General features: G+C 55.4%; 1 protein-coding gene across 5 annotated transcripts in view; it reads left to right on the top strand.

Annotated features, from left to right (window-relative positions):
- Positions 1-5,150: 5,150 nt before the first annotated feature.
- The window catches only part of Ttbk1 (tau tubulin kinase 1), a 34,100-nt gene continuing 18,969 nt past the window's right edge, over positions 5,151-20,281 (top strand). For 4 of the 5 annotated variants that reach the window (XM_063238831.1, XM_063238830.1, XM_063238829.1 and 1 more), the window contains exons 1-13: positions 5,151-5,299; positions 7,889-8,050; positions 12,142-12,289; positions 12,534-12,607; positions 12,776-12,916; positions 13,071-13,175; positions 13,482-13,547; positions 13,804-13,896; positions 13,976-14,101; positions 16,084-16,238; positions 16,928-17,159; positions 17,297-17,472; positions 19,386-19,947. In XM_063238831.1, coding sequence (XP_063094901.1) covers positions 7,943-8,050; positions 12,142-12,289; positions 12,534-12,607; positions 12,776-12,916; positions 13,071-13,175; positions 13,482-13,547; positions 13,804-13,896; positions 13,976-14,101; positions 16,084-16,238; positions 16,928-17,159; positions 17,297-17,472; positions 19,386-19,947 — 1,986 coding nt within the window. In that variant the 5' untranslated portion in view covers positions 5,151-5,299; positions 7,889-7,942. The remainder of the gene's footprint in view (positions 5,300-7,888; positions 8,051-12,141; positions 12,290-12,533; positions 12,608-12,775; positions 12,917-13,070; positions 13,176-13,481; positions 13,548-13,803; positions 13,897-13,975; positions 14,102-16,083; positions 16,239-16,927; positions 17,160-17,296; positions 17,473-19,385; positions 19,948-20,281) is intronic. The other variant, XM_063238828.1, reaches the window with a different exon arrangement.

Below are 20,281 nucleotides of genomic sequence, written 5' to 3'. Positions count from 1 at the left end.
ACATTTTAACCTCATTCACTTTGTTATGACCTTTAAGTGTATTTTGTTTTATTTTTAAAACTCCTTTAATATACTGGTTAGGAATACTAGGTTTTGTTTTTTGGTACTGGGTGTTGAATGAGCTTGGTACTGAGCTACAGCCCCAGATAATTTTTGTATTTTTAATTTTGAGGCACGGGCTAAATCATAAATTGTCCAGGCTGGGCTGGAACTTGCAATCCTCATCCTCCCAGAGTTCTGGGATCACAGGTATGTGCCACCCGTGGCTGGCTACAGACACATTTTTAAGCTTTCATTTTGTATGACACTCAGTGGCATTGAAGAAGCTACAAAAAGGAGTAAAAAAAATCTGAGGGGCTGGAAATATAGTTCAGAGGCACAGCGTCTGCCTGGCAAGCACAAGGTTGTGAGTTCAATCCCTGGTGTTCAAAAACAGTTCAAAAAAATAGATGAATCCAAGACTTTAGACTCTGGCCGTGGGAAGAGTCACAGATGTGGTCAAGAGTAGGAGGAGCCAGGTTAATGCCACCCAGCAAAGTGCACAACCAAGCAGAAACCAAGCCCCTGGACAGTTCTGTCCAGTTTTTCTTCACATTCCTGCCATTTATCACCCAGCCAAATGTCTGCTCCCAGCCAGGAAGGAGCACAGCCACTAGACTCACTATCTAGTCTTTGACAATGGACAGGACATATGAGACAGGCATGTGTAAATGCTGGACTTCAGGCATCTCAGGACTGTCACATCCTCCCTCTGCCTGGGACTGTAAACAGCTGGGTGGGCTCTGTCCTTACTCTGAGGTGACAGAGTTGGACATGCCCAGGCCAAGGTAGTGGAGAAGGAAGAGAGCTTCCATCAGTCCCTGCAGGAGTCAGCTGGAACCAATTAGGATGAATTTGTGAGCAAACCTTGTGAGATGGGGGAAGAATCACCCCAAAGTAGCTGAGTGCACAATGTTTCACCCCAATGGGGTGAAAATCATGTCCATTTCCACTAGTATGCATGGAAAACCTTATAATTTATGGGGCTCTGGGTAAATTGTGTGGGAAGATTTTTGTTTTAGAAGCAGAGAAAAATCCACGCAAGACTGGGGGCCGCTCTGCTTCTACCTATAAAAGTTTAAAAGTAAGCTTTAGCACGTGTGGTGGTGCACGCTGCCATCCCAGCACTCTGGGAGGCTGAGGCAGGAGGATTATGAATTAGTGAGACCCTGTTTTAATATTTGGTGGGGGACTGAGATATAACTAGGTGTGAAGCTCTGGGTTCAATCCCCAAGCAAATAACAAAAAACAAAAAAGCAAGGGTGGGACCAGCCATGGTGGCTTGTGTCTGCAGCAACTTAAGAGCAGCTGTGGGGCATAGCAAGACCCCAGTTCAAAAAACAAAATAAATCTTTAGATTCAAACTTTTTTAAAAAAATTAACCTCAGGGCTGAGGATATAGCCCAGTGTTAACTCACCTGCTTAATATGTGTAAGGTCCTGGGTTCCACACTCCCCCCCTCCAAACTGCAATGTGGTACAAATAACTAAGAATTTTAAAAATCCAAGACTCAGCAGAGTAAAATTCACAATATTTGTCACTTGTTAAAAAATTACTAGGTATGAAAAAAAGCAAAAAATACAACCCATAGTAACAAGAGGCATAAAATAGATCCAGAAATTAATCAGATAATAAAATTAATAAAGTTATTGCAACTATTCCTTATTTGTTTGCTTATTGCTTTTTCATTTGAGACAGAGTCTTTCTGTGCAGTTCAGGCTGGTCTTAAGCTCACTTTGTAGCCCGGGATGGAGTCAAACTTGCAGTGATACTCCTGTCTCAGCCTCCTAAGTGCTGGAAATACAGGCATGCACCACCATGCCCAGGTTCCATTTTTTTGAGACAAGGTCTTGCTATGCATGCCAGGCTTGTGTTGAACTCACTATGTAGCTTAGACTGGCCTGGAACTCAGAGAAATTCTCCTGCCTCAGTCTCCTGAGTGCTAGGAATACAGCCATGCACCACCACAACTGGCAATATTCTACATATTTTAAAAGTTAGAGGAGCTGGGGGTTTAGCTCAGCGGCATAAGCACCTGCCTTGCAAGTGTGTGGTCGAGAGTTTGACCCCCGGTACCGATAAAAAAAGAAAAAGACCAAAAAAAAAAAAAAAAAAAAAACCAAAAAACAGAATAAGTTGGACTTGGTGGTGCACACCTGTAAATTCAGCTATTGGGTAAGCTAAGGCAAGAAGATTTGAAGCTTGAAGCTAATCTGGGCAATTTAGCAAGACTATCTCAAACTCAAATTAAAAGGGCTGGTTCATACCTCAGCATTAGAACACTTGTCTAGCATGCACAAGGCCCTGGTTTCAATACCCTGTACTAAAAAAAAAAAAAAAAAAAGTTACAAGAAACATTGAGCATGTTAATCTGAGCCATAAAAGATGGATGGGAGGGGTTTGAATCCAGGTATTGTGCTGATCATGATAAACTACAAATGAGCTATACTGCCAGCCTCATGAAATATAGATTTTTCATAGAGAGTGCAAAGCCAGCCTGAACATGAGTTGAAGCCCAGGCTGGCTTCAAATTTGCGGCATTTGTGCCTCAGCCTCTTGAGTGCATCACTATACATGGCATAAGATATAGAAGATTTTTAGAGACCCAAATCTAGCTTCCAGAGATAGGAACTACGCTGAAAATACATTTAATAGGATTAGCACCACATTAAATGCCACAAAAGAACAGATTACTAAATTTGAGTACACAGCAGTGGGAATCACCCAAAACAAAACACAGATGTACATGTACCAACTCACTGGGAGGAATGTGATCATCATGTACTAATAAAAATGACTGAAAAAGAGGAAACAGTAGAAAAAAAAGTGTGTAAAGATGAACAAAGCATCACTGATTTTAGGACAGCTTTAAACCTCCTAGTAGTCAGGACAGCTGGAGCTCCAGAGAAAAGGGGAGGGCGGGAAAAGCATTGGAGAAAATAGTGACTGGCAAATTTGCAAACTTTCCAGGTGTGGTGGTGCACGCCTGTGATCCCAGCACTCAGAAGACTGAGGCAGGAGGACCACAGTCAGTTTGAGGCCAGCCTGGGCTACATAGCCCAGACCAGCTTGAACTACAAAGTGAGACCCTGCCTCAAAAAAAAAAAGCAAACTTGATGAAAACTACAAGTCCACAGATAAATTCAACAAACCCCAAGCACAAGAAACACAAGTAAAACTACAAAAAGGCATATTCTCACCACAGATCTTAAAACTAGTGATAAAGAGCAAATTGTAAAAGTAGTCAGAACAGCTGGGTGTGGTGGCGCACACTTGTAATCCCAGCACTCGGGAGGCTGAGGCGGGAGGATTGTTGTGAGTTCAAGACCAGCCTGGGCTACAAAGTGAGCTCAAGGCCAGACTGAACTGCATAAAGAGACCCTGTTTCAAAAAGACAGGAAAAAAAAAAAGTAGTTAGAATAGTAAACAGACATAGGACAGAGGCTCATATGTAAGAATAAGTGCAGGTTTCTCACCTTATACAATGCAAGCCGAAGATAAGTAGACCTTCATTTTTGTTTTTTTAATTTTTAAATTTATTTATTCTGTTTGAGACGGGGTCTCGCTATATAGCCCTGGCTGGCCTTGAACTTGCAGCAATCCTCTGCCTCTGCCTGCTAAATACTGGTATTACAAGCACGCACCACCATGTCTAGTGAGCAGCGTTTTTTATTTTATTTTTGTATTGGGGATTGAACTCGTAACCTTGTGCTTGCCAGGCAGGTGCTTATGCCACTGAGCTAATCCCCATCCTGTGAGCAGCATTTTTAAAGTACTGCAAACACACACAACAACAACAACAAAATCTGAGATGGGGGCTGGGGATTTAGCTCAGAGGCATAAGTGCCTGCCTGGCAAGTGTGAGGTTATGAGTTCCATCCCTGGCACAAAACAAACAAACAAACAAAAAATCTGAGATGAACCCAGAGGGTTTTCTGGGATGAGTCTGGTGCTCGCCATCTGTAGGGGGCTAAAGCCCCCTGTTTTGGGTGATTCCCACTGCTGTGTACTCAAATTTAGTAATCCGTTCTTTTGTGGCATTTAATGTAGTGAACTGCTGCAGCCACCAGTGATGCCTCTGCTGAGTCTGTCACAGCTTTGAAATGGGTGTCCTCTTGGTTCCCCCTGAGCTGGGGCAAAGAGGCCTGGCACTCACAGCATGATCACTGCAGCGTGGGGCTCCCCTTGCTGTCTCAGTGATGGTGCTGGATCTATGATCGCTGGAATCTGGGTTCAAATCCCTGCCCTACCACTTGCTGCTGTGTAATCCAAAGTAAAATATTTAGCTTCTATTGTGCCTTGGCTTCCTCACCTATAACATAAGAGGTAATACTAGTACTCTTCCCTCCTTGGGTAGCTATAGGACTAAATGAGTTTTGTGCAAATTTAATAAACGGCACCTGGCAGAAGTAAACGGTGCCTGTATTATTACTGCTGATGTTATTATTGAAAATACACAGAGTGCATTTGTTGAAGGCATGAACGATGGAAGGAAGGCGGAACCGAGGAATTACTCAGAGAAAGTTGAATAGTCCCATCTGTCAGAAGGGGAGGAATGGCCGTATGGGTGCTTGTTGGAGTTTTTAATGTCGCGTTAAAGAGTGTGCATTATTTGGTAAGCAGCACGGAAACAATAACAGAGTTTGTCAACAGATGGGAGAAAGGGCCAGGGAACGCATGGCTAGGCCGAGACAGAAGGCATGGATGTGGCGAGGGGAGAGGCAGGGGGTGCAATGCGGGTTCAGGACAGGTGGGTGGGGATGGGGTGGGGTGCATAGGGGCAGAGGGAGGCAGCACCGACCTCAGGAGGCTGGAGTGAGGCTCAGGTGCGTCTGATGGGGTCGGGAAGTCGGGACAGGGCATCCTGGGAGGAGGACGCTGAAGGGTGAGGGGACAGGTGAGAGGTGACGCGGCCCTGCTGGGGCCCGGCCGGGTGAACGGCAGAGGCTGGGAAGGAGGCGCGGAGCCGAGGGGACACGGTGCACCGCGCAGGGGCGGCGAGCGTGATGTCAGCGCGGGCGGTGATGTCAGGCCCGGTGCTGATGCTGGCGGCGCGGTGCATTGTGGGCAGCTCCCGTCCGCTGCCGCCGCCCGGGAAGGATCGGGCCGGGCCGGGCCGGGCCGGGATGGTCCCGGTCGGGAGGCCGCCGCCGTCGCCGCCGCCGCCGCAGGGAGCCGGGCGCCCCGCGCCGCGCTGAGCCGCCCCCGCGCCCGCCGCGCTCCGGGCCCGGCCCGGGGGGATGGAGCCGGCGTCCCGCAGGTGAGGCCGGGCGGGCGGGCGGGCGTGCAAGCGGCTCCTCGGGCCGCGGCTCCAGCTCCGGGCGCGGCTCTGCTGCGGTTGCCGCCCGGGCGGGGACAGAGACGCGGGGACGGGGACTCGGGGACGGGGACGCGGGCCTGACCGCCTGGGCCGCAGCGGGGCCTGGGCCTCCCCGCGCGCAGACCCACCGGGGGCAGGGTGAACCCCGGCTCCCTGTGCCCCCGACAAACCATGCAGCCTCTCCTTCTGGCCCTGACTCCCCCGTCCCACCTCCTCCGTGCCCTCCTCACCCTCTCGGGCTGTGGCTTCCTCACCTGTCACTGCCAGAGACCTGGCACCTGCCTCTGTCTTTCCCTTGGTCCCACGGCTGCTGTCCCTCGGCTCTCTGCTCTCTTCCAGCCCCTTCTCACCTGTTCCCAGAACCCCTCCTGGGCCGCATCTCTTCGTACCTGGGAGCCCGGAGTCCCCACACACACCTGGCTCACACCTCACATAGTTACACACATCATCTATTTTCACACACAAACACCTAGGGAGACACCTCTCCCCGAGATTCCCTCTATCACACACACACACACACACACACACACACCAGCTCAAATGCTCTCTGAAAGACATTCATAATCACCTCCTCCTCACTAGGCCCCTTCCTCACAACCATCCAGCCTCCCACACCCAGAGAACCCCAAGAGGCAGCTATGGATGCTGAGTTTCTGGAGTGTGTCTTGCACACCCATCAGAACCCAGTGTAGTCCTCCGAGAGGGACAGAGGGAAGGATGGTGGCTAGAGAGGGACAAATCTCTCATTTCCCACCTCACCACCTTCTGTTAGGGTTTGCCCATTGGTAAAAATGGAAGCAGGACGCAGTTTCCTCATCCACCTAGAGAAGCCACTATCGCAGGACTGCAAGGCCCACCAGAGGTCACGCAGTTCAACTTCTTTTTATTTTCAATTTTTTGGTGGTTGTGGGGATGATGCCCAGGGCCTAGCACATGTCAAGAACGTACCCAACCACTAACTACACCCCAGGCCCAGTTCAGCTTGTTAAGGCCCCTTCCCACCAGCTCCACCGCTGCCTCAGTTTCTTCTCCTCACCTTCAGTCCAGAACCCTCGACCCCACCTCACCCTCCCTTCTTCCATGGCCCTACTGTCCTCCAAGTTCCTGAGCTCCAAATCCCCGCCTGGCAGAAGGGAAAAGCTTCTGCGGATTGGAGGACACAGTTCAGTTTTATCATTTCAAGAAAGGATGTCGATGTCCTTTTCCATGAAGATTCCTTCTCCACATATCCCCAGGGGACCCCATGACCTGTTGGGGGATGTCTTGTGCCTTCACATCCCGCCCTGTCCCTTGACTGGGGGGTCTAGATGCTCGAGTCCTTGAACCATCCCATCCCAAGGAAAGTCAGGTTAATGTCCTTCCCTCCGCACCTATAAACCCCTTACTCACCTTCCTCCTCTTCAGGAGTCCCCAGCCTAAGTGACTTCCTCTGCTTTCTCTTCTGTTTGGGATCCTCCAGGGTCATTCTGAGGGGGCTATAGCATGTATGTGAAAAGTGTGGGAGCCACACAGGAGGGTGCAGATCCTGGGCTCATCCTGGACTTGGAAGGGATGGCAGAGATCTCAGGAAGTCATCTCTTTTGGCCCTTTGTCCACACACGTGCAACATCACAGATGCACAGACACAGACTCACACTCACAAGCACACAGACATGGGGGAGAAGACGCGTAGGCACATTCATAGACAGATGCATGTGCACAGCCACACACACAGGCACACACGTACACACGCACTCTCCCTGGGTCATGTGCCTAGGTGTCCTGCTCCTCAGTTGGGACACTCATCTTGATGTCCATCTTCTGTGCAGACACGGAAAGGTGTGGCCGGCTACTCTCCCCAGACCTGTGGCCCTGTGACTCCTCCGGCTTCCGTAGGGTGCTCCCGCTAGCCTGCTGTCCCCAGTTCACCCTGCCTGTCCCTCTGGAGATGACAGGCCGTCATCCTTCCTGGGTCCATGTCTTGATTTCCTGTCTTGCATTTACCCCTCTGCTCCCATCCGGGTCCCCAGACCCTGTGGTGGGTTAAGCTCGCGGCTGAGCATATCAGCCAGCCATGCACCCCTCAACTTGGCATCCTGAGGTGCTGTCCAGCACCTCTGCATTCTCTGTCACCTCGCCATGGCTGTCAGCAGATCGCTCTGCTGTGAGCCTCCTGTGGGTCACCCTCTGGTCAGTAGGTCTTCCCCTTTGCCCAAGCCTAGCATGCAGAGCAGTTTGGAGCATTTTTGTGCTACAGGAGGTGCAGACACCCAAACCGGCCCTTCTGGCCTACTCTCTCGCCCAGGTCCCCGTCTTGCGTGCTCCCTGGGTTAGGAAGTTTGCCCCACATGAGTTAGCATGTGTCTCTCTGGCCAGTGTCCATGCCATTGTCCTCTCCTCCTTCTCCACATGTCACGTTGCTGATTCCCACATCTCCGGTGTGCAGTTTGTATCCCCCCTCCCATCCCCAGACGCATCCTGCACGCGGTGGACCCCTCCCTCTGTGCTGGCTCCTGGGCCCAGCCGCTCATTGCTGCTCCCCACCCCCAGGTAGATGGCCCCCCCAGGGCAGGCCCTGCGGACACCCCTCCCTCCGGCTGGCGGATGCAGTGCCTAGCGGCTGCTCTTAAGGACGAGACCAACATGAGTGGGGGAGGGGAGCAGGCCGACATTCTGCCGGCCAACTACGTGGTCAAGGACCGCTGGAAGGTGGTGAGTGCCGGGAGAGCGGAGGAGCGGGTGAAGCCTCAGAGGGCGGGTGCCCCAGGAGCGGGGAGTCCCCAGCTCTGGGCATTGCACTTCCAGTCCTTATTTTGCGCGCACGTGCGGACCCTCGCCCGCTCGGGCACCCTCGGCCCCACCCCTCTGTCGCCCCCTCTGGTGGGGTCCTGCGGCCGCTTCGCCCGGAGCGACTCCTGGTTGGACGCCTGGGCCCGAGCCGCAGAGCCCCGCGGGGGAGGGGGCGCAGGGCGCTGGCCCGGCCGGACCTTGAGAAGGGCAGGAGGAGCGCGCCTGGCGCTTCCGCAGGGACGGAGGAGGGGTTTGGGGACCCAGGCCTGGGCGCCCCCGCCCCGCGCTCCCTCCCGGCCCTGCGGCAGGTGCAGCGCTCTCGGCTCCCGCACCCGCCTCGCCGCGCGGCCTGATGGGGGCTGTAGTCCGGCCCCCGGGTGGAGGGGTGGCGGGACCACGTGGGGTCCGGACGCGGCTGCGGTGGAGGCCAGGCCTGAGGGCGATCAGACCCCTGTCCCCTCCCCTTCGTCCCGCTGATGTGAGCGCTGCAGTGTCCTCTGATCTCTCCGGGACGGTGGTGTCAGGGGAGCAGTGTGACACTGGGGTCCGCAGAGCCTGAGGATGGAGGGGGTGTTGAGGACAGCAGAGGTCAGGCTTGCACTGCGTGTGTGTGTGTGTGTGTGTGTGTGTGTGTGTGCGTGTGCGTGTGCGTGTGTGTGTGTGTGTATGCGGACGGACGGCGCGCGCCTGAGTGGAGGGGAAGCTCAGCTCCCCAGGGGTGCGGGGTTGGAAGCGAGGGTGGGGCCTGGCTGCAGGCTGGTCTCCATGGCAACTGTCACCCGGCCGCGCAGGTCCCCTAGGGGTCCAGAGAGAAAGGCAAAGGTGGCGGGGGGGGGGGGGGGGGGCGTGAGAGATGGGGAGAGGCGCGGAGAAAAGGAGACTCCAGGGTCCCCGGGATTGAGGGAAGGAGCTCTGTGACAGAGACGTCCTCAGAGACAGAGCAACGAGATAGACACTGGGGGCGCAGCCACCGACCTAGAAGGCTGAGGGCCTGGGAGGGAGGAGACTCCTTCTAGACCCTCTGCATCCCGCTCGCTCGGAAGCTGGTTCCTGAAAGGTGCGGAGGAGGAGGTGAGGACAGCCCTTGTGGAGCGTTCGGCCTGGGACCTTGTGCTCTGGAGCATGAGTGGAGCGCGGGGCACTCAGAGGAGGGCAAAAAGCCAATTTTGCCAGCCTTGTGTCCCTGCAGTGGGAGCTCAGGGGTTGGAGTGCCAGGTTCCCCGCTGCACAGTGAAGCATGGGACTGGGACAGTAGGCAGAGGTCTGAGCAGGGCAAAGCTCCCGGGGAGGGGCTGTGGTCAGGAAAGAATGGGGCAGCTGAATATTTAAAATAATCATGTCTTTCTGAAGGTGTGTCTCAGGATGAGACAAGCTGACAATAATAAAAGTATAGCATTTATTTTGCATCTTCACTGTTGCTTGGTGCTTGTGTTGGGTTTCTCAATAAGCTGGGAGAGTAACTGCTAGTGTCCCTGTTTCACAGGTGTCGAAACGGAGGCCCAAGGGTACCTAATTGGCCAAATTCCCTTGACTGTTAGGTGAGACCAGGTCTGTCTGCCTACTGGGTAACATCAACCCATCCAAGCATTAGAACTGTAGCTGATGGAGTCTTTGTGATCAGTTGTAGCCCAGCTCTCTTGAGGGTTCCCCAGAACTGGGCCCTGCAGCCAGGTCTTCCCAAGTGATGCTGGCCCAATGGGTCACATTTCTGCTCCAGGCCAGGGTGTAGAGGTGAACTCCAGACTGGCAGACGGGAGTTGAGTAGATCTTCCCGTAAGGGGGCTGTGGGGTGACTGGGTGAGGACTTTCCTGAGCCCTAGGGACTCTGGTCTTCCCTCTTCTTCCATAATTAAGTTGTAGTTTATGGCTGCATTCCTATAAAAAAGAAAGTGTTCATACTATCTGTTAAATATTTTCTTTGACTTTTTTCCTTTTCTGATTTTGAAATGAGCATTTTTTTTTTTTTTTTTTTTTGTCTTATTGAGACTGGATGTCTCTATGTAGTTCAGGCTGAGCTCACTTTGTAGCCCAGGCTGGTCTCGAACTCTAAACGATCCTCCTGCCCCAACCTCCCGAGTGCTGGGATTACAGGTGTGAACCACCACGCCCAGCCAAAATGAGCATTTTTTATGAATCCCTAACAGCATTTTGGTACGGGATAGATAGGTGGACCCCAGCCTCAGGGTGGAAGTGGGGGGCTGAAGGTGCACACCCCCATCTCCCTGCCCCAGACAATGAGGTGGGACTGAGGAAGGAAAAAGAATCTGCTTAAAAATGAAGGTGAAGAGAAATCCCTGGGTGCCTGGGAAGGTGGGGAGTAGGTGTCAGAAGTGTCGCCCCCATGGGCTGCCCTGGTTTGGTTCCTTCCTCCAGCAAGGATTGTGGAGCTGGCAGGCCTCGACTTGGGCCCCAGCACACACTTCGAATGCGGTAGAGTCACTGCCTCACCTCCTCTGGATTCTTCCCCTGCATGGGCTCTGTCTTCAACTGCCTATGTGAGGATGAAACAGCTGGTGTGGCCCAGGTGCGCCACTGTGCCTCAGTTTCTTCTCTGCATAGGAATCTTCTGTGTGGGGAATCCTGGGCCTGCAGGATTAATTTTGCAGGTCCTTTCATTTGTGCTTACTCACAGCACAGCTCAGAGCTGGGTGTGGTAGTGCACACCTGTAATCCAGCACTCTGGAGGCTGAGGCAGGAGGATTGCCATGAGTTCAAAGCCAGCCTGGACTACAGAGTGAAACCTTGTCTCAGACAAACAAACCAAACAGCAAAGCTCAGGGATCTAGGAGGTATAGTGGCTCCCCTGAGTCTAGCGCTCCTGGAGAAGCATGGACATTGTCTCCTTAGCATCACATCTGTCTCTCCTGGCTCTGAAACCCTTCCAGAGCCTGATCAGTCCCCATCCCCACTAGAAAGACGCTCTGGTTGCTGGCTGTATTTCCTCCTTCCTTGCTCCTTTCTGGGCACAGGAGCCTTTGTGTTCCCACCCCGCCTTGGCTTTTCTCCTGTCTTCCATTTGTGCTTCTCCTGCCTCAGCCCACCCAATACTCCGATCACAGGTGTGCGCTCTACCACACTATGCTGTAGCTCTCTTAAACTGGATTTAGAACTCCGCACCTCTCTCTCTCTCTTAAATCAGATTTAGAACTCAGAACCTTCTCCTGCCCCTGGGAGTCACTGCCCGCTTGTGCTCTCATCCTTAAGCCCCTGGGCCTCCAGGTTGACATGAATTCTAATCCCTGTCTGTCATTCACACTGGCTCTGCCCCAGCCAGTTCTTGGCCACAGTCCCCCTCGCCTTCTCTCTGCTTCAAGGAGGCTAAGTAGGAGGCCTTGCAGGTCAGACTGCTGCTCCATTCTTCTCTAAAGCTCCTTCCCTTCTGTCCACCTTGCCCCTGACCTGGGCAGGAAGTCACCCTGGTTCTGGCGTGTGACGAGGGACCGGGAAGTGATGTGAGCCTCTGCAGTGGGCTCAGGCTGTACACATCTTTTGCTAGGTCCTCTCTCCCAGCTACTCTTTCCCTTGGGTGACATTTCAGGACACCACTAGCCCAGGAAGTGTGGCTCTCCATGCCCAGGCTGGGAGTCCTGGCATCATTCTCTTTCTGGATGGGAGGGGCTCAGGTTGGGGGAGTGTGACAGTGCTGTCCTAGCGGAGGGAAGGTCTGGGACAGCCCCGATGTCTAGAACCTTAACAGCAGGGCTGCCTCCAGAGCTCAGACACCTCAGAGCCACAGGTGTCTTGTGTTTCCTGCTGCCATCTGCCATCTGGTCTTATGTGCGTGTGTGTGTGTGTGTGTGTGTGTGTGTGTGTGTGTGTGTGTACATGTATGTGTGTCAGGCATTAGGACAGGGCACTCTCAAGCAACTGGGTACACTGATGAAGTACAGCAAGGACGCTGGTGTCCTTCCCTTCCAAGGACCCTGTGTCCTGATCAGCAAAGTGCCACCCATGGGGATGGGATGAGGATGGGCTGAACCTGGCCCTGAGTGCCCCCTTCTCCATCTCAATAGCTGAAAAAGATCGGGGGCGGGGGCTTTGGTGAGATCTACGAGGCCATGGACCTGCTGACCAGGGAGAACGTGGCCCTGAAAGTGGAGTCTGCCCAGCAGCCCAAGCAGGTCCTCAAGATGGAGGTGGCCGTGCTCAAAAAGCTTCAAGGTACAGGCCAGGGGGGATGGGAGGGAGGAGGCGGTGGAGCCGGGGGCTGGAGAGGCTGGGAGGCTGTGGGTGGTGGCAGAGCTCGGTGAGGCTGGGATTCTTTGAGTGTTAGAGAGATGACAGTGCTGAGGGCAAGGCCAGTGCTGGCCCAGCTGGGGACTGGAGGACAAGAGCAGCCATGAGCTTCCAGGAGCTAGAGGAACGGGGAAGAGCAGGCTCTGGGAGGTCCCCTCTGTGTCCCCAGGGAAGGACCACGTGTGCAGGTTCATCGGCTGTGGCAGGAATGAGAAGTTCAACTACGTGGTGATGCAGCTGCAGGTGTGTCCCGGGGGCCTCCTTCCTGTCCCCTGGAGCTGGGCTGGGTCTCGGGCGGGAGCAGGAAAGAGAGGCGCTCGCAGTGGCCAGGATGGGAGGAGCACGGGGAGGCACACAGCTGGGGGTGGGGTTGGTGTCACAGGATGTGGGACCCCTGCCACCTGCTCCTAGGGCCGGAATCTGGCCGACCTGCGCCGCAGCCAGCCTCGGGGCACCTTCACGCTGAGCACCACCTTGCGGCTGGGCAAGCAGATCCTGGAGTCCATCGAGGCCATCCACTCGGTGGGCTTCCTGCACCGGGACATCAAGCCGGTGAGCGAGTGAGCACTGTCCCTCCCGGCCTTCCTCTCCCCTGGCACACCCCTGGCCCCTGCCCCTGTGCCTCTCCATGGTTCCTTCCACAGCCCTCACCCCTACCTGGGCACTCCGTGAACCTGGGAAGGGCTCACAGCCACTGTCCCTGCAGTCGAACTTCGCCATGGGCAGGCTGCCCTCCACCTACAGGAAGTGCTACATGCTGGACTTCGGGCTGGCCCGGCAGTACACCAACACCACGGGGGACGTCCGGCCAGTGAGTACCGCTGCAGACCCAGGGTGGGGCTGTCCCCAGCTTCTCTCACAGCTGCCTAAGCTGGCCTGCTCTTGTCTTCAGTATTGGCACCCCCACTCTGGGGTCCCCCAACCTTGCCCCCCTCTCTCAGCCTGGGCTCTCGACAGAGGCCATGTCCATAGCTGGGCCCTTCTTTAGGCCCACGGTGGGCGGTGAGCAGGCCTAGGCCCGGGGGTCAGAGGGCAGAGCTGTGCTTGGGAACAGGGCCAAGGTGGGCCGAGGTCGGGCGCAGCAGGTGATGTGCTTGGTGCTGTCTCTCCTCGGCAGCCTCGGAACGTGGCAGGGTTTCGGGGGACCGTGCGCTACGCCTCCGTCAATGCCCACAAGAACCGGGTGAGTGGCAAAGCCTGGATGAAGGAGTGGCTGGGCAGAGGGGGTGAGGTTGGATGGGGCATGCTCCTGACCTGCTCTTGCCGCTAGAAAGAGGGAAGGAGGCTCTCTTTGGCCTCCTCTCTGTTCTCCAGAGCACAGAGACATTTTGAGTATGGGATTCCAAAGTTTTGAGGGTCAGAAATGGAGCAGAGGCCTCAGGGAAACCTCAGCTCTGCCCCGCAAGGCTGGGTACCAGGTTTCCCTCTCCCCACTGTAGGAAATGGGGCGCCACGATGATCTGTGGTCCCTCTTCTACATGCTGGTGGAGTTCGCAGTGGGTCAGCTGCCCTGGAGGAAGATCAAGGACAAGGTGAGGCCCCGCCCTCCCCGCTGGGCCTGGGAGACCGAGGTTGAGGGTGGCCAGCTCCACTGTCGCCCTCCGCCTGCAGGAGCAGGTGGGGATGATCAAGGAGAAATACGAGCACCGGATGCTGCTGAAGCACATGCCCTCAGAGTTCCACCTCTTCCTGGACCACATCGCCAGCCTCGACTACTTCACCAAGCCCGACTACCAGGTGGGAGCGTGCGTGCACCCCAGTGCTGCTCCTGCCTAATACACCCCCGCCCTCATTTTATTTTTAATTTTCTGTGGTTCTGGGGATTGAACCCAAGGCCTTCACTCTGAGCTACGTCCCCAGTCCCTCTCATTTTCTTACGTTTTATTTTGAGACAGAGTCTTGCTGAGTAGTTCAGGCTGGTGTTGAACTCACTGTGTTGCATAATCTGGTAGGGAACTCCTGGCGATCTTCCCACCTCAGCCTCCCAAATGCTGGGATTACAGGCATGCGCCACCATGCCCAGTCACCTGTGACCTTTTAAATGCAAACCCCAGCTAAAATTTATCAACCGTTGTCCCTGGTCTCAGTGTGTTCCTCAAATTAACTCATTCAAGCTTCAAAAACAGCCTTTGATGACCCTGAGGATTCCCTGTATTATCATTCCTGTACTTAATTCTTGAAGCCAGACATGGGGGAGCATGCCTATACTCCTAGCATTCAGGAGGCTGAGCAGGAGGATCAGGAGGCTGAGCAGGAGGATCATGAGTCCTAGGCCAGCCTGGACTACACAGTAAGACTGTCTCAAAAAAAAAAAAAAAAAAATTCTGAAGTCAAATGCCTTCAAGTTCTTCACACCAGAATCCTACAGGCAGCCAAGTGGGGTGATTGCTCTCATTTCCTAGATGGGGAAACTGAGGTGTGTGATACTGTGATTAAGAGCAGGGTGGGCTCTGGTATAGTCATGCATCACTTAACAACATTTAAGTCACGGCTGTGTGACCCTCACGGGGCACTCTCATTACACCATGAAGGCCAAGCTGCTGCACGCTTGGGCCGTTTTGCATGTGCATACGTTGTGGCACGTGTGCCACATGTTACAGCACACTGCCTCTAGAGCCGTGGTGCCCAAGAAAGAGTAAACCAAGCACAGGAGGAAATGCCACGATCAGGAGACGAAGCAGGCAGGAGCTGTGTGAGCGGCTGTGTAACACAGCACAGGGCTCATGGTAGCTGAGTGTGTAAGGAGAGGCGTGCACTGCCCTTGGTGGTGGGTGCTGTGTGCTTCCACGACTGGCAGCAGAGAAGGTTCATTCGCAGCAGCAGCAGCTTACCTTACCATAGCCAGGGGTGACCCAGCAACAGGAGCCTTTCGCCTCCAAGCTAGTCTTAGGGGACCACTGCCATGCATGCTACCAGTTGATCACTAAGACCTCATTACAGTGTACCACTGTGCCTCTGACGACCAAGTCCAGGGCTCCTTCCCAGGCTCTGTCGCTGTGCTCCAGGGGACCTAGAGACCCTGAATGGAGAACGGGTCACTGGTCACTTATGTCCTCCTGGGAATCTGCTTGGGACCGATATGGTCTGCCTGTATAGTGGGGGCACAGACAGATTAGGCGCATAGTAGGTGCTCGAGAAGGTGGGTTCATACAGCAGAGCCAGGCCACACGGGGAAAGCTCTGGGTGCCTTGGAGGATCTGTAGCTATCTGCTGCCTCCTGGACCCAGAGCCCTAGTTGTTGGCAAAGGCGCGTGCCTCTTGGGGTCCCCCAGGCCACACAGCTGCATTCACCTCCCACGCTGGGCCCTGAGTGGGTTGCTGAGGAGGTGGAATCGACTGTGGAGGAGTACACAGCCCAGGGAGGGGAGGGAGGCTGCAGGGGGGCATCAGAGAGGAGAGGAGATGCCTTCCAGGAGTGTCTCTGACAGGAAAGCTCTAGGGCCTCTGCTTGGTGGCGGAAGTGGCGGAGTTTGAGCATCAGGGGACCTATCTCAGAGGACTTGTGTCCAGCTGGTGGGGCCTAATCCAATATGTTAATCTGCATGCTGATTTGCATATCTTGTGCATGTTTTCATTTCAAATCAATGTGCCCTTCTCCTTCCAATGCCCCATCCCAGAAGGCTCCTCTCTTCCCTTTCCCCTGCAGTCCCTGCAACTCCCCCTTGTACCTGGCCAGCCCCGGGGTCACCTCTCTGTCCTCCCCCACCCCACCCCTGCAGTTGATCATGTCGGTGTTTGAGAACAGCATGAAGGAGCGGGGCATTGCTGAGAATGAGGCCTTCGACTGGGAGAAGGCGGGCACTGACACCCTCCTGTCCACCAGCACCTCCACCCCGCCGCAGCAGAACACCCGGCAGACGGCGGCCATGTTTGGGTGAGTCTCAAGGTAACTGGAGTGGCTGTCCTCTTGCAGCCGGATGTGCTTGGCTGTCTCTGCCTCACTAGGTGCTTGACAGCAGGGTTCTGGGACTCAGGTGGTTCTGCTGCACTCACGGTGGGTGAACTTCCCATTTGGAGCTTGTGACCCTAGGAACAGTAAATGCCACAAGTCCCAGGGTGCCCATTACTGTGTGTCCTGAGACCACACACTTCTGCTGAGCCAGAATGTCCATGACTAATGGTCAGAACTGCAGACCCACGTGACAAGCCCTGAGACCAAGGAGGCCAGGGAAGGGCTCTCCATCTCATCCAGCAGCCCCATATAAGAGGGAAGCTCCCCAGTACTTGCTAAGGTGCCCAGGTCCATAAGAGGCTGCTTTACTGAGTCTGAAGTGGTTCTTCCTTTTAGACTCAGTCTTGGGTCTAAAGAGCCCAGATGCTGATGCCACTAGGAACCTGCCAGGGCCTGGAAAGACATAGGGTCTCCCGAGGAAAAGTCAGGCAATGATGCATCTGGTCTCAGAGACCTCATGGGACAGAGCTGGGCCCAACACCCCGCACTCCCTGCTGGGAGCCTCCTCTGTGCCCACTCGGATGGCCTCCAGAGTCTGTTCTTGAGGGAGGGACTTTGGGAGCACAAGAACCCCAGCCAGCCCTGCTCCTAATCCCACCCGGCCTCTCCAGAGTGGTCAACGTGACGCCCGTGCCTGGGGACCTGCTGCGGGAGAACACAGAGGACGTGCTCCAAGGAGAGCACCTGAGTGACCAGGAGAACGCACCCCCCATCCTGCCTGGGAGGCCCCCTGAGGGTCTGGGCCCTGGCCCCCACCTCGTCCCCCACCCTGGGGGCCCTGAGGCTGAAGTCTGGGAGGAAACCGATGTCAACCGCAACAAACTCCGGATCAACATTGGCAAAGTAATTGAGCCAGGGAGAAGGGCTCAGACCTCCCTTCCTGATTCCCAGCCCTCAGCCCCAGCCTGTTCCTCTGGGGCAGCTTCTACCCAGGTAGTGGTCTCTGAGCAACCCCCTGACCCATGGCACCCCTCCTGCAGACCCCCTGTGTGGAGGAAGATCAGAGCCGAGGTGTGGGGGTCCCCAGCTCCCCTGTGCGTGCACCCCCAGACTCCCCAACGACCCCAGTGCGTTCTCTGCGATACCGGAGGGTCAACAGTCCCGAGTCGGAGAGGCTGTCCACGGCCGATGGGCGAGTGGAACTGCACGAGAGGAGGTGGGTGTGTGGGGGTGTGAGGACCTGGGGGGGTCAGGGCTCTCATGGTCCCCTTTGTTGTTATACAACTGCAGCAGGGACAGAGTGAGGTGGAGATGTGGGGGTGCTGGGGTCCTGCTCATCTTGGGTTCCCCTTGGTAGACATCAGCGATAGCCTAAGAAAGGGGTCCCAGCTCTTCAGGGCAGGGCTGGGGGCGGATATCTGGTCTCCTGGCCCAGAAACGGGTGCTGGGGTAGGCATGCTTCCAGGACTCTTCCGAGCTGCTAATTCTGGATCCTAAGAGCAGTGGAGGTGGGTGCCTGGGGAGGGAACTGTGGGGGGAGAGGACGGAGGATGGTACATCTGGGGATTGGGGATGAGGGATCTAAGGCCAGGGTGAGGAGAGCAGAGGTGGGGCATGCCTTTGGGTGAGGGGCTGGTTGGAGGCCAGGCAGAGCCCCACTGAGCTATTGGTGCAGGGGGCACCAGGTAGAGAAGCACCTGAAAGATGTCCCCCACTTCCTTGGCCCCTGAGGGAACTTTGCTCCCCAGCACACCTGGGTACATGTCTGCCCCAGGAAGAAGGTGATTTCCAAGGCCCAGCCTGGGGTGAAAAGGGGATCTTTAGGTACCCAATCAGCATCTTTCTTCCTGATCTACCTTAGCATGGCCCCCTGGACTCTGTCCCAACTGTACCCCTCCTCCAAGATGGGTCTTGGTACCTCTACGGGGTGCAGACATGCTCAAGACTGGCCTGCGTAGGTGATAGTCCTTGCTCACCAGGCCGACCTATCTAGCACTGAAGACTACACTGACACCGTGTAGCCTGGAGGCCCTCGGTGTGGATGGTTCTTGATGCAGTCGGAGAAAAGAGGAAGAGTGGATAGGAGGGGGGTTCCTAAAGAAGAGAGACCTGCCCTCTGTGAGAGCCCTGATCAGATTGGCTTGGGTCACAGTGGCCCCCAGCTTCTGGAAGATCGGGGAGTGCGGTTTTCTAGGAAGGCAGGTTCAGGCTCCTAGAGCAGAGCTGCACACATCTGCATGTGAGGATGGCACAGATCCCAGATCTTAGTTCTTGGGGTGCCCTGGTGTTCAGCAGATGCTGGTTCTTTTTGCCACATCCTCCCACTCTATACACACATTCCCTCCAAGCAGACAAATTCTCCGGAGCTGGTCCCACCGGGACCTAAAAGCTCTTGGAGGCAGCCTGAGGTCATGAGAAGAGAGATGTCCAGGCAGGACCAGTGCCTCCAGGGAAAAGGCTGGGGGGAGCCTGATCCCACTACTGCGCTCTCAGCCTCTTGGGGACACAGACATGAAACAGATAAAAGTCCACTATTGCCCCCTGCAGGCCATGCACTGGGGAGGGGACACGGAGGGACAAGCTGTATGGGGGTGCCGCATGTATAAAGCCACAGAGTAAAAGTATGGGCAGTTAGGAAACTGAGTGGATTTGAAGTGGATTTCAGTAGGGAAATAGAGAAACAGACTTTGTCAGATCAGGAGTTGCCTTAAATACCAGGCTGAGGAGAGCAGGCTTCGTTCTTGGGGTGAAGAGTTTCTCAATCTGCGGACTCCTAGGGAAGGCTGTGTTTGCCCTGGATGCAGCTGAGAGCAGCTGGCTTTACAAAGATTAGATCCGTGGGGTCCCCAGGGGAGCGCCAGCATTCCCGAGGCACAAGAGTTTGCACACTGGTGTTCTGTAGCACGATGAACTGTCAGGAACATTTGCTGAATGAAAGCACGCATGAATGAATGAATGAACATGTGAACGAATGCATAAATGAAGGACAGATGAACAAATGAAGCCCTTCAAGGAAGCAAGGTTGCAAGGTGACAGTGCAGATGTGGCTGGGCCTGGTGCAGGGTGGCAGAGGTGCTGTGGTCCTAGGTCTCAGAGACACTGACGGTGACTCACTCAGTGGCTTTGCAGGTCCAGGATGGATCTGCCTGGCTCACCCTCGCGCCAGGCCTGCTCCTCACAGCCAGCTCAGATGCTGTCAGTGGACACGGGCCACGCTGACCGGCAGGCCAGCGGCCGCATGGACGTGTCTGCCTCGGTGGAGCAGGAGGCCCTGAGCAACGCTTTCCGCTCGGTGCCGCTGGCTGAGGAGGAGGACTTTGACAGCAAGGAGTGGGTCATCATCGACAAGGAGACAGAGCTCAAGGACTTCCCCCCAGGGGCCGAGCCCAGCACGTCAGGGACCACAGACGAGGAGCCTGAGGAGCTACGGCCGCTGCCCGAGGAGGGCGAGGAGCGGCGACGACCAGGGACAGAGCCTGCCGTCCGCCCCCGGGGACGGGGCATGCAGACACTGGCTGAGGAGGACCTACGGCAGATGCTGCCCCAGCCCCTACCACCTCAGCTGAGCCAGGCTGATGGCCGGTCAGAGATGTCACAGCCCCCAACGCCCGGCAGCCCTTCCCACTCGCCTCTGCACTCGGGACCGCGCCCTCGGCGGAGAGAGTCAGACCCCACAGGCCCACAGAGACAGGTAAGGCTGGGCTTGCACTCTGCTCCTGCCCTGACACCTGAGTCCTGGCTGACAGGTCTGGGACATGCCTCAGGTGTGGCCTCTGCCGCCTGGGAACCCGACAGTCACAGTTGTGTTGGAAGGAGACAGGGTTAAGGCCCCAAACCATACTTGGGGCCCAGGGGAATCTTCCCAGAGGAAGTGCCCCCCCCCCCAGCTCCTGAGTGGGATCTTACACTGTGGGCAGGACAAAGGCCTCCCAGGCCTTGGGAACCCGTGTGCAAGGGCCTCGAGGTAGCACGGGGCAGCAGGCTGGGCCAGGGCTGTCACGCAAGCCCTTGGATTGTGCCTGGGG

The sequence above is a fragment of the Cavia porcellus genome, unplaced genomic scaffold, assembly GCF_034190915.1.
Source record: "Cavia porcellus strain 051 isolate PalLab524CR breed Dunkin Hartley unplaced genomic scaffold, mCavPor4.1 scaffold_28, whole genome shotgun sequence".
In the NCBI taxonomy this organism is placed as follows: Eukaryota; Metazoa; Chordata; class Mammalia; order Rodentia; family Caviidae; genus Cavia; species Cavia porcellus.
The sequence above is the reverse complement of the archived record's forward strand: the minus strand, read 5'-3'. Positions and strand labels throughout refer to the sequence as shown.